This window comes from Panthera tigris, chromosome B1 (assembly GCF_018350195.1).
Source record: "Panthera tigris isolate Pti1 chromosome B1, P.tigris_Pti1_mat1.1, whole genome shotgun sequence".
Lineage (NCBI taxonomy): Eukaryota > Metazoa > Chordata > Mammalia > Carnivora > Felidae > Panthera > Panthera tigris.
In genome coordinates this window covers 80,916,280-80,930,431 of record NC_056663.1, presented here as the reverse complement: position 1 = coordinate 80,930,431, position 14,152 = coordinate 80,916,280, and the positions used below count along the sequence as shown (strand labels likewise).

Genomic DNA, 14,152 nt, shown 5'->3' with positions numbered 1-14,152 from the left:
TCCTTTTCTTCTCCCGTGCCTCATGCATTTGCAAAGTGCAGAAGCACATCCACTCTAGGCAGAGGCCCAGCTCTGCGGTGGACAGGGCCGGCCCTGCGTTCACGCCAGTGATGGCCACTGGTGGGAGAAGGTGGTGGACAGGGGAGTGCCAGGACGTGCCTGACACAGGATGAGCTGGGTCTGCATCTCCTCAGGGAGGAGAGCAGCAAATGAAATACGGACTTGCCGGCGTGCTCGACTTGAGCACATTCGTACCATCCTTCAACTAGTCACTTAGTCGGTTCCCAGTTCTTCCAGAAAAGCAGCTGGCTTGTGACTGCTGCATGGCTCTCACTTCCTGACTCCCCAGCTGCCCGAATTTTAGTCATTTCACTATGAAAAAGCCTCTCCATCAGAAAGTGAGCTAAAGAGGTGGAAAAAGGGAAACACTGTCAACAAAGTGATTTATTTCTGGTTAATATTTTTGGTGAAAAGCTGGTAATGGAGGAGGCTGAAACTAACAGCTAATAGGAGAGAAGATCATCACCTGTCCTCATATAATGAAATCCCCACCTGCCACAGCATATCCCCTCTGCCCCTGGAAAAGGCTACCTGGAAGCCTTCGTTATTGCAGATAAATGTTCAGAAGCAGCATCTGGAAGCTGTTGGTGTAAACTCCCCATTACTTTTCTTGCCTTTTGCTAGTTAGAAAAAACAAAACGTTTACCTATTCAAGTTTCTCTTGTGGGTAAAAGTGAAATGAACATCTAATGTGTCTTTTTACTTTTCTCTGGTAGAAAATCTAAGGTCTAAATTATGAAGGGGCACTGCTGTCACCGTGACTGGACAAATCCAGGCATCAGACGGCATGGCCTGTAGGGTCAACAGCGCGGGGCTGAGGAAGGAAAGATTTACAATAAATAATAAAACAGTTCATAAAAGATTATGGCCGTAAATAGTGATACATTTTGCTAAGTGCGGATTGTGGCACAAACATTTCCACCTTTAACATCTGAGTGTGCCAGCAGGGAGCTGTGCCTCATGCAGAACAGAAGGCCGGTCTACTTACAAACCACCCCTCCCTGGGCACCAGCATTGAAACCAAAACGTTACAGGAATTCTCGTGTTGATGACAACAGCAGAATAAAGCAAAGAGGAAGAGAAAAAGAAGGTGGACACAGCATAGAAGAGAATGTTGGAAGAAGTACTTTTAAATAATGACACAATTGGTGGGAATGCAAACTGGTGCAGCTGCTCTGGAAAACAGTGTGGAGGTTCCTCAAAAAATTAAAAATAGACCTATCCTACGACCCAGCAATAGCACTGTTAGGAATTTACCCAAGGGATACAGGAGTGCTGATGCATAGGGGCACTTGTACCCCAATGTTTATAGCAGCACTTTCAATAATAGCCAAATTATGGAAAGAGCCCAAATGTCTATCAATGGATGAATGAATGGATAAAGAAGATGTGATTTATATATACAATGGAATACTACTTGGCAATGAGAAAGAATGAAATCCTGCCATTTGCAACAACATGGATGGAACTGGAGGGTATTATGCTGAATGAAGTAAGTCAGTCAGAGAAAGACAGATACCATATGTTTTCATTCATATGTGGACCTTGAGGAACTTAACAGAAGACCATGGGGGAAGGGAAGGGGAAAAAATAGTTTCAGAGAGGGAGGCAAACCATAAAAGCCTCTTAAATACAGGGAACAAAGTGAGGATTGATGGGAGGGATGTGGGGGAGAGGGGAAAATGGGTGATGGGCATTGAGGAGGGCACCTGTTGGGATGAGCACTGGGAGTTGTATGTAAGTGATTAATCATGGGAATCTACTCTGAAGCCAAGAGCACACTGTATATACACTATACATTAGCTAACCTGACAATAAATTATATTAAAAAATAAAAATTAAAAAAATAATAAATAATGACACAATTATTTTAAAGGAGCAACAGAGAAGAAATTTTTTTTTTCCTTCTCAAGGACAATAATAACTCTTAGGACTGAACTTGGGAATGGCAAACAGAAAAGAAAGATTAAACAAGGAAGAGAGACTTTGATCTGTAATGAGTTTTTACTCAGAACCAGTAAAGATCTGTATACTTCAGGGTAGAAGGAAATTCTATGAAGGTAAGAGTTTCAGACAAATCATCCTGAAGTGACATTCTGACTTCCTTTGCACATTTGCAAATTTTTCTTTAATGAATAAAAAATTAAAAAAAAAAAGATGGTGTATTTTCAAGTAAAAGCACTTGATTATCTATTCAGCTATGTATCATAGTGCATAACAGGGCTTCAGGAATTTTTCCAAGAGCTGCATAAAATATGTCCTAAAGATTCCGGGTTAATTTTTGTTTTGTTTTGTTTTATTTTAAGGAAATCTTAAGAATAGATGATCTGACTCAGATATTTCTGAAAAGTTATAATATATTGCAAAAGGAATGGAAAAGTTCTGTGGTGGTCAACGTTTTCTCTCTGTGGCTGCTACCTGCTCCCCAGCAGACCCCAGCCCCTCGGCCATCTCATCAGAAGGCCCTGTGTGCGGGGCTTGCCTCAATCTCTGCTCAGCCCCCGTTATTAATTCAAGTCCGTAAAATCCTAGTTTTCTGTTCTAATATAGCATGTTTTTTTTAAAGGGCTGAAATTCCATATATTTACCTAAAACCATTGTACTGATATTTTTAAAACTCTGACCTCTGAATCACTTAGACCTTGGGACACACCCTCAGGGTGACACGCTGTATTAACATCTTGAAGTGAACAGGAAGCAGTGGTTGAGAAAATCTTCCATGCCTTAAGAAAAAGTAGGCAACAGAACAGTGATTCCGAGAATAAACCTTGCTGTAGTTCAAGGACTCTCTGACCATGTGGCATATGAGACACGTGACAGATTGAAATGGATACAGGTAACGTCCGCATGGAGTCTCCACGCAGACATAATGACACTAAAGGAAAGGACGACAAGTCGGAAATGTTTTCTTGCAACAAAACCTGGACAGGGCTGAGCAAGTCCAGGACTTGCCAAAGGACTGACAGAATACAGTCCTTGCCAAAGAGCAAAGAGGGCTGTTTTTGTTAAGCTTTTCCAACACATCAAATACAAAAGATGGGCTTATTCGAAGATAAGGAATAGGGGAACTATTTGGGTTGGTTATAACTAAATCTTCTCAACATTTCCACAAGTACCTTAAGGTCACGAGAAACTTTCTGAGAAGCTGGAGTCGCTTGCATGAAAAAATGCTCACGACCGAACAACAGAACATCACCATGCTTTATTTTTTATATCTCATTTTTTTTAAATTTTTTTTTAACGTTTATTTATTTTTGAGACAGAGAGAGACAGAGCATGAACGGGGGAGGGGGAGAGAGAGAGGGAGACACAGAATCTGAAACGGGCTCCAGGCTCTGAGCCATCAGCACAGAGCCCGACGCGGGGCTCGAACTCACGGACCGCGAGATCGTGACCTGAGCTGAAGTAGGCCGCTTAACCGACTGAGCCACCCAGGTGCCCCAGATATCTCATTTTTTATAAAAGGTCAAGTAACATTATTTCATTTCCAACTTAATTTTCATGATTAACATGTGAATTTGTAGGAAGTGTTTCTTTTTATCTCAAATACTACTGGCCTTGATTACTTTCTTTGTCAACAGTTTATAACAGAATAATAGATACTTAAAATATTTTTATATACTTACATATCTATGTGTTTTGTAACATTTATAAATGATTGCATTGAAATATGTTAAATACTCAGTTCCACAGATCCTTGTAAAAGAATTTTTAGCACTTTATAAAAACGCTGGCAAGGTCATTTTGCTAAGGTATAGCAATCACTATATGTCATGTTGGACTGTATGTGGTCCTCCCAAACTTCCAGCTTCAGCCCTCAGTTTCTCTTTGGATGAGAGATTAGCTGTTTCTTCTGAAACGGGCCCAGATATTTTAGGTATACCAGTCAGTGCCAATTTTCCTATGAACATTCTAGCAGTCAGTTAAAAAGATAATCATCTATAATGAATGAAAACAGCTTCAATGGTGTTCATGAACACTGTCCTTCTCTTTGCAACACCAGAGAAATAAGGATGCCCTATTCTTGAATGATTTTATGTGTTTATTTATTTATTTTAATAAAAGAATTTGAACATAGGGATGGAGAAGAGTGCCCAAGAGTAAAAATGATTGCAAGCCTTGGACCTGAAGACAACTCTGACCATCTGAAACAGCAAGTTCCCTATTCAAGCTTGGGAGGGGACACAACAGAGAAGACCACTGATGACCCCAGTGGGCAGGCCTGGAAACCCGGTCATCGATCACCTTGGGTGCACACATTTTCTGAGAAAGGATTATAGTGAATAAAGCGTGAATTAATTGCTACCCATCGGCAGGCATCAGCCAGGGCATTTGTCTACAAACTGAGGCTTGCATTGCAGACTCAGTGGGTTTCTAAAGGGGGCTTGTGGACAGATGAGAACCAAGGTCATTATACTGCTCGTATAAGCCCCAGATTTTCATCTTTAATTTTCAGAGTTGACAAGAAAGCTAAAATGTCCTCCTCCTCCTGGCCCACTGACATGGCTGCATACTCAGCTGGCACCGATCAAATAGAACTTTCTCAGCAATTAAAAAACAATCAAATGTGTTGTTAATTCTATATGGTGTACAATGATATTGTCGAAAATATCCTTATCTTTTCAGAGATCTATATTAAAGAGTCTGCAACTGAATGTTATGATGTCTGGGATGTGATTTTAAAGTATAGGGTTTTTTAAAGTATATGTGATCTTAAAGTATAGAAAAGGGTTGTGAAGTAAAGTGTGACAAATGTTTTTTCAGTGGGTGATAGGAATATGGTGGTTTATTTCATTATCCTTCTGTTCTGTTTTGAAATTTTTCATAATAAAAAAATCAATAACAACCAAACAAAAATTCCAACCCAAACCACCAAACAGAATAATAAATGACAATAAGAGAAAATATACAAAAGAACGAATACAAATGCCTCTCCATGAAGTAAATGCTTGACATCATTAAGAATCAATCAATACAAAGATTTTAACTATAAAATATAATTTTTAACCTCCCAACTGTTAAAAAAAATTAATGATAAAGCAGAAGACCTTTAAAATATTCTCTCTCTCTCTCTCTCTCTCTCTCTCTCATTAGCTTCTGGTAGAATTGTAGATTCAACTTTTTGGAAAGTCAATTAGACAATTCATGCAAAAGCCTGAAAACTGAGTGCTTTTTTGAGTCAATTTATCCCCAGATTGTTTATATTAGCAACAACTTGGGAAAACAAAACAAAACCAAACCCTTGATATCTAATAACAGGGGGCTGATGAAATAAATTATGACACATGCAAACACTGAATACTACGTAAACATTAAAAGAATAATATTGAGTTATGTTTACTGACACAGAAAGAAGTTCTTAATATACTGCTGGGTGAAAAGAGAAACCTGCAAAACTGTATATATAGTAAGATCCAATTTTTATAGGAAAGTATGTGTATATAAATGGACGAAAACTTCAGCCAGGAGAAGAACGACCAACTTAGCAGTGGCTGTCTCTAAGTAGCAGGATTGATTATAAAGATTGGTTTTTTCTTCTTTATGCTCTCCAATATTCTCTAGAAATAAGTTATTTTTAAAACATTTTTTAATGTTTATTTACTTTTGAGAGAGAGAGTGTGCAAGCGGGGGAGGGGCAGAGAGAGAGGGAGACACAGAATCTGAAGCAGGCTCCAGGCTCTGAGATGTCAGCACAGAGCCTGACACGGAGCTCGAACTCACAAACCGTGAGATCATGACCTGAGCTGAAGTTGGACGCTCAACCGACTAAGCCACCCTGGTACCCCTGACTGAAGGCAGTTTTAAGACATAGGCGGGGACAACTGTATGTAAATTATGATTCCACCAGTATCCGTCAACTCCAGCTGGAGAAGGGCCAAAAGCTATGGAATAGAGAGGCTGTTGAAAATACAGAAGAAAAACAGAGCATCTTACAAAGAAGTAGATATTGGCGATGTTTTTATTTTCTTCTTGCAAAAGCACAAATGCCTTCTATTTAGGGTTGTCTCAGAGGCAGGCCAATCTGTACAACCTAACACCACGTTTTCAGGAACAATTCCTGCTGGTGCTGTGAGCATTCATCCACTCTGGAGCCAGGAAACTTCTCAGGACGAGAAGCACAATGCCAGGCCTTGTGGAGGGCCGCTGTGGCGGGGAGGCCAGACCCCGGGAGCCAGAGCCAACCGCAGGCCAAGGAAATGAACCTGCATATCCAGATCTGCAAAATGTCAGCTTGCGAGGGACCTGGATCTCCCACAGGAACCTGACTCTGAGCATCAACAAGGACAAGGGGCTTTCTGCTGAGGTGAGCGGAGACTAGATGAACGCAGTCTTCCCTGCAGTGATGCAAGACTCTGTGCTGTGGATGCTGTAGGTAACGCCAGTGCGATATGGATGCTTCCTGGCCTGTTGCACCATCCAAGAGGGCTTCTCGCCCCCAAACTAGAGGTCAACCCTTGCGTACGTGATATATTTCTAGTAAAAACTGTGGAGACATACTCAAGAGAAAATCCCAGAAAAGAACAATGGGATTGAACTAGCACCTGAGTCGCATAGACCTTTTGGTCATGTCACCCCTGCTTAATTTGTCAAAGGTGGCTAAGAGAGAAAGCTAGATGTCTACTTACAGAGAGTTACAAATGTATGCTTCATCCCTGGCTATTCCGAGTTATACAAACAACAACGAACACTGTTGCAAGGCAGGAGAAATAAAGATGGCAGAGCTCGTGGGAAATGAGGAAAAGGCACAGCCCTCTTTAGATCCTCAAAAGGAGATTTAAACCTGTCTCTTCAGAGTAACACGATACCAAACGGTTCTGGAAGTGTATTGTTTCAACTATAACAGTTCAATATAGACATCACAGATGGAAAGAAAAATGGCAGAGGTGATGCTTACAGGACAATGGAGTGTAGGAGTAGATAAAAGTACTAAGAAAGGTTTGGTCAAATAAGGAAAAAGTCCAAGTGGCAGCAACAATTTCAGGCCATTGCGATTACATATATATCCTACTATTCTCAGGAATGAGTTTTAATTTCTTTGAAAAATAAAAACTCAAACATAAGTTGAAAAGGATGTATTACCAGTGAAAAGACACTTAGATCAACAGTTGTGTCAGAGCAGCTGCAGACAGTGGTGCAGGTTGTGCACTGCACAAAGGCACCACACACCTCCACAGATACCAGAGATTTATGTATTTATTGTGACAATATTCCAGCAGATGGCAGTATCTTCAGGAAGGGTGTCTTAAAATTTGCAGTGGCAACATATGGCCCACCAAGAGCCTTGACTTCACCAAAAAAAGCAGTGAATATCTTAACTGAAGGGACTCCATGAAATTAGTAGCAATTTCCATTTTTTTTAGAAATGGAATCTCAATGCATTTAATTTTAAAGTCCTAAAATTTAATGGGTAATGAGACTATGTGGAGAGCTACTCAACAATCACCAATTTCATTTGCTCTCTTTCTTATTTTTTTTTTCTTAATCGTTTTTGTCTAATCTGGTTTTCTTTGTGAGTAATCTTTTACTTTTTAAGGTAATAGAGCATTATTCTCTTTTGCCTTCCAAAAAATGAAAAGAGGAAACTATATAAATTGAGGCAGCACGTCATGCTTTTCTAAATGTGTGCAATTTCTATTACTGAATCATAAATATTTAAGGACATGTATTCAAACCATCACACAGGAAAATTCTATATTGGATACCTCCAACTGCATATGTCTTTTAGTAAGCACTGTAAGAGCCATTATCTAAATCATAACAAATAGCCCACATTTCAAGTTCTGAAAATTGGGCAAATTAAATGTTGGTTGGCACAGCAGGATATGAGTCTACCTTTCTCTGATTTTCCCACTTCTGCTTTTTGTCTTATAGAGGAGAAAAGGACAATTCGGGCAAATGCTTCCTTGCTTTTGGAATAAAGCAAACCAGGTGTGAGAAGTTTTTCTTAAGGCCTGCAATCTTATATCCCCGAGGACACTGAATTATTAATGGGTAAAAGGGAGAACAAATAACCAAGAGAGGGTTCTTGGCAGCCATTGTTTGACGTTCCTGATGTTACACAACATTGAGCATATCCAATTCACCTGCCAGGAGCTATCTGATTCTTACTCTAGGGTTCCATTTTCCTATTTCGATCTTATCCAGCATCTGGCTGGGTGATGGTCCATGTCAGAAGATGTAGATCTTCTTTTTATTCCATTAAACTTTGGGATCTGGTTATGATATCATGCCTCATATATTTTCATCAACAAATGATACATATTAGCTGGTTATCTATTCCCTGCAGAATCTAGGCTTGTGCTAGGAAAGGAAATAGAAAAATCAGGATTTTATTAGTCTCTTAAGTGTTCAGTCCTTCTGTTCTCCTGGGTCTGGCTGGACTGTCTCCTCATCTCATTCATCAGGTAGAATGGCATTAAGAACACTCAGTCCACACACTATCTCAAAGGAGACACACAGCCTTCTTTACCCTTAGATTGAATTTGCTGGACTCTGAGGTTAAACAGGCAAGAAGAACTGCTGTTTTAGCATTTACAGCGAAGTTCCAACTAAAGGACTGATTCGGTGAAGGGGCCCCTAGGAGGGCACAAACAAGGGTGGAAAGGTTAAGGCCAAGGCGTTGGTGAGTGGGACCACACGATCCAATCATTCCAGCTGTTAAGTAGATTGATTTCTTTGCCTGGCCACATGGCACTTTGGTAGATTGTTTTTTACTTTGGGGAAGATGATATTATTTAAGTAGCTGACTCTCAATTCTTGGGATGAAAAAAAAGGCATTTTCAAACAAGTCCTTAAAATGATGTCTGGGATTTGCTTGAAAATAATTTAGGGGGATGGAGAACAAAAGGAGGGGCCCTGTCAACATAGGTCATGAGATGATAACTGTTCAAACTGAGTGATGGGCACATTCCCTACTTTTGTATATGTTTGACATTTTCCATTGAAAGAGTTTTTAAAAAAAAATGAGGTAGAAAGCCAATGATTCAGAAACTTGCTAGTTATTAGTTTCAACCTTTAGCTTCACCTAAACCTGGTTTCAAAAAATTGCTAACAAGGAATGCTAACATCGTTTTCTCTCTCCATATCTGCCCATCTTATAATAGAGGTATTAACAAACAGCAGAATTGCCAATGGAAAGGATCTGACGAGGAGAGAGGTGTAACTGTCAGCGCCATGGAGGACAGTGGGCTGCACATGCATCCACAAGCTTCATGCACTCCTGGTGCCCAGGCACGGAAATCGGCACCTTGGTAAGCACATGTTGGAATGCTGAGTTACAATGTTTCTTTCTAGGCTGCTGCACTTTTTCTCAGTTCCTGCAGTTGGAATGAGAGTCAAGACCAAAAATGACAAACAACTGTGCACAGAGTTACGGATTTGTACAGGACAGGGAGAGAATCAGCTTCTCTCTTCAGTACTGCACATCTGCCCTCGGCCCCCTGGATATCCAGACCTTAGGGGCAGGAGGAGATCTCACTGAGTGGAGGGGGCTCAGGCACCCCTGGCATTTGGAAGAATTGATCTCAGTTAAACTATCTTCAATGTACCTAGCAACCCTCAAACATGGCAGATTCTGATCTTGACTGCAATCAGGAGCCATCGTTCTGGACAGTGAGCTTCTTCTGGAAAATATGGAAGATCCCACTAAGTACTACCTAAATATCTGGGGATAAGGACATTTTGAGCTCGATATCAATCTTTTTTGAAAAGTATCGCAAATCATACCTTAAAACAAAACCCCCATGAGCTGACCTTGTGCATGCAAAATAAGGGCTCCTTCTAAAACAGGAATCAAAAAAGAAGAGAGGTAGTTGGCATTTTCCCCCCATCCCTGTTATCAGTTAACTGAAGTTAAAGAGGATTTCTTGGCACAAAGCCACTTGATTCTGTTCCGCCTGAAGTAATGAGGTGAGAAGGTAAGAAAGAGATCTATTTGAGGAGAGGCTAATTGAACAAGTTCCTACTCAAAGGAAAAATAAAAACACACCAAGGATTCTATAGAAGAATAAACCAAGAATTCTGTAACACTGGTTTCTGAACACTATACCATGTCAGGGGCTCACAGCAAGCCCCCTACTTTGCTTTGGGCAAAAGATCTCATTTGGATTTCTTCTTACTCATAATCTCCCAGCAAGAGAAGAATTTAAGGATTGCTTCATTTTTGCCAAATGGCTAAAAAATTTTTTTCTTCTATCCTATAATTATGCTCTAGCTCCAGCCAAGGAAATTTAGACTATGAGACGCATTTCACTCATTTGGGACTGGTTCAAACCTCCTTTTACTCTTCCCAGAGAACACCTGAAAAGCATAAAATAACATGGCTTCGCAGCACACCTTTCTGTTGTATAAATATTAGTTATCCTAAAGATGCAGCAGAAAACCACCACAGGGGGTGCTGTTGGGTCCTGCCCACAGCTCCTTTCCTGCATTACCTCACTCACCCGTAAGCGGCTGGCGGTGCTGCTTGCTAACAGCGAGTGAGAGAACTGCCTTCGCCATTGGAGCCCCTGCAACTAGGAGGCTACTCAACCCTGGCTGGAGGTGACCTGAAGCTAGTGGATAGTATGGCGGGGGGCGGTGGTCCAAAGAGTCGGCCCCCTTGCCTCCAGGCAGGCTTTACCCTGTGGTGCAATTCATGCTCCAGCATTCTCTGTGGGATCGAACTGAAGCTGGAATCCGGTGAAAACCACGTCCTTGCTCCACAACCTCCCCTTCCTTCTCCTGCCCCTTCACGGCCCAGCATGGTCCTCTGAGCGCACTCTCTCAATAAAACCCGTTCCCAGATCCCTATCTCAGGCTCTGCTTCTAGGAAACCTAGATTCATGACACTTCAAGACACCTAGGACTGCAAATTAAAATTAACATTTATTATTTTTCGTCTGCTGTCGTTCAGTATCTCCCAAGCGGGACAATTTCACGTGTTTACACCCATGGACATAAGACTTATTAAGTGGTCTTCAGAATACATGCAGAAGGTCCACTGGAATCTGCAGCGGCTTACATTTCCTGTTTGAGCAACTAACTTAATAGACAAATAGCCCTCCCAGCCCCCAGACCCATTTCCCAAAACAATTTGCAGACAAGATGGCGAGCCCGGTTTTCCACCCGCGTACTTCTACAGAGAGACAAGGCCAGCACCACTGTTCTGGTCTGTTACGGTAGGTTTCCCTTCCCTAATGCGCCGTGAACTTTGTGCGAGGCCAGCTTGCTCTGTTTTAATTACTGTTTGATATTTGATATTTCTAAATTCCAATTCATAGAATTAAAAAAAAAACACAACAACTCGGGTTAAGGTTCAAATGAGCACCGTTCAGGTGCCTGATGAGACTCCACGGTCAGTTCATACCGCCTCAAAAAGAAAAGCATATTTATCTTTCATTGCAAGAATTAAAAAGACAAAACCGGTCAACTGTTCCCATTAGGAAGAATTTGCTAAGTTTGCTCAGGAAAGCAAAGTTCCTTCATTTAAAGCCTTCTTGGTAGCTGACACGTCGTAGTCTCTGTTCCTATTTCATTCGGTAAAGCCTGCATATTGGGCTAACTCAGAAGCTGGGGGGTGGCCTGGGGTGGGGGTGGGGAATGGTCCTTCAGAGCTAGAGGTCGCATTCCACCCCCCACCCCCCCACCCCCCGCCAGGGTTTCCTTTTTCCGCAGGGGTGGGGTGTGCACTTGTTGGAGCTTGCGCAGAACCGTTCAGGTCTGGACGGCCTTCCAGGCCGGGGAGGAGCAGCGCCACTGGCTGGACCCCTACCTTTCCTATGGCAAATGGATGGGGAGGAGCAGCGCCACTGGCTGACCTCCTCAAACTGCCTTTGGCAAATGGAAAGCTTCCTTATGTTCAGCTGTTAGCAATAATGGCTTTCCTGCGGCCTTTTCAAGCATTTTCTTCTGCTTTAAATTTTTTTGCCCTCCTCACAATGCTGTGATATCCTTGGTGACAAATTATCAGTCCCCAGCTGCCGAGCTACTCAGGAGCACAGCTGCAGTAAAACCTTGGTCTACCGACTGAGCGGGGGAGGCCTTCCTGAGATACAGACCCGGCTCCCAATTACAGCTGCACGGCCCGTTTAAACTCCCAAGTCAAGAAACTTCTGCAAAGAGGAGAATATTATCTACTTCACAAAACTACTGTGAGGAATAAGAAAGGAGAACATATGGAAAATTCTCCAGCCAAGTACCAGCTCTTAGATGTTTGATAAATATTAGTGGTCCTCCCCCTTGGTGTCCTTCCTTTCTGTGTTGTTTCTGTCAAATTTTTAACACAAACTGGTGGCAAAGGGCATGACTCCTTTGAACCCCGTGGGAGAAAACAGCTTGGGGACCAATGCACAACACGTGATTGGAGCCTGATGGCCCCACACAGAGGGCGCTCTGAGGGGACCCCGCATAAAATGACCTACCTGGTGGTCGTCCGAATGGTGTTTTCTTTTGTGTGATTGTTCTCTTTGCTCACTTTTTCTGTAAGGAGAAAGAATGAAACATATACCTTTCAGGTCGTTCTTACTCAATTTGTATCTTCTAAGGCTTAAGCAGAAACTTCCTTAGCATTTCTTTTTCCCTCCTGCGGTTTTCTTTTGTAAGTGTGCAAACCCTCCCTGTCTTACTCACAAAGACAATCATGAAAAGCATATAGAGAGCCTCCGCAAAAATATTTTAGTAAAAACCAATCAAAGGGCAACAGTTACTAACAAATTTTAAGTGTGTTGTCAGATTTTAATGAGGCCTTAGTAAGTACATATACACAGACAGAGATGTCCACAAAAACAGCTATTTCTACTGTATCTTTCCCCAGCTGAAAATTTCTGCTTTCCTCTGATTCAGCACGAAAACTGCAGTGGTTGCAAGTGTTCCGCTTCTGACTTTGATGACAACCTTTAAGCATTCCGTATTGTCAGGCCCCTTTGTGAGAGGGGATATAAAAACAGCCACAAGACCTCTGGGCTCTGCAGTCATCAAGCGCTTATTCTGATAAATGTCACGAGGGACAAAAAATATCATTAGCCAAGCAGAGGTACACCCTCCCTTACTCTGTCTTGAGGTCTGTATCTACCAGCTGTCAGAAATTATTTAATTAGCTTTCAAGAACACAAAAGTTGAACTCCGGCCTTCCCGATCCAGTTCAAATGTGAGGATTCTGCCGTGTCACAGCTCTCAATGGCTCAAGTATGCGGAGAAAACCTGGCCAACTCTGCAAGGGTTTCAGATTTCCATGGCAGGGCAAGCAAAAAACTCCAGATCGTAGGGAGTTCCCAGATATTTGGGAAAACGAAAGGTTTACAACATCTGTCCAATACTTTGTAACATTGGTCTGAAGCTACTGCATGCACACCTGGGCGTGGACAGTTGCTTTCTGTCTGCTGAACGACGACGGGGGGTGAATTTGGATTCAGAGGCAGTATTCTTTCAGAGAGCAGGAAATCGAGGCTCCAAGATTTGCCTGAGGTCACCCAGGCAGTAAGTGACAGTGCTAGGGTGAGAACTCTTCCACAGAAAGTTTTTCGCTGATAGTAGACAGTGATAATGTACTGTTAGAGACAGAGACTTTCTGAAAAGAACCACACTGGCCTCACTTGTGCAAATTTTAACTGCTAAGTAATTTTCAAAACTAAATAAACTAAAAGTTTATTTAGTTTTGAGAGACAGAGCACGAGCACAGGAGGGGCACAGAGAGGGGGAGACACAGAATCCGAAGCAGGCTCCAGGCCCTGAGCTGTCAGCACAGAGCCCAATGTGGGGCTCACACTCATGAACTGTGAGATCATGACCTGAGCCCAAAGACGGATGCTTAATGGACTGAGCCACCCATGTGCCCCCAAAGTTACATTGTTTTTAGATACACTTTCAGCCTGCTTTTTTTTAAAAAAAAATGCATCCTGTATGATTTGGAGCTTTTGGGAGCTTGCAGAGATCTGTGTGTCCCGTTAAGTTTACAGAATTAACTATTTCTGTTACTGCAGAACTTTGCACAGATACAATCCTTGTTCGAGAACTGGGAGGTCACCATTTTCAGGACCAACTGATAGTTTCAAGCACTGGGGTGTGTTACCAGGCTAACAAGAAGGTGAACTATCATGATGGCATGCAGATTCTA

General features: G+C 42.0%; 1 protein-coding gene across 5 annotated transcripts in view; it reads right to left on the bottom strand.

The window, feature by feature from the left end:
• The window catches only part of ZNF827 (zinc finger protein 827), a 171,999-nt gene that overhangs the window by 66,152 nt on the left and 91,695 nt on the right, over positions 1-14,152 (bottom strand). For all 5 annotated transcript variants that reach the window (XM_007091762.3, XM_007091763.3, XM_007091764.3 and 2 more), the window contains exon 7: positions 12,462-12,519. In XM_007091762.3, the coding sequence (XP_007091824.1) occupies positions 12,462-12,519 (58 nt within the window). The remainder of the gene's footprint in view (positions 1-12,461; positions 12,520-14,152) is intronic.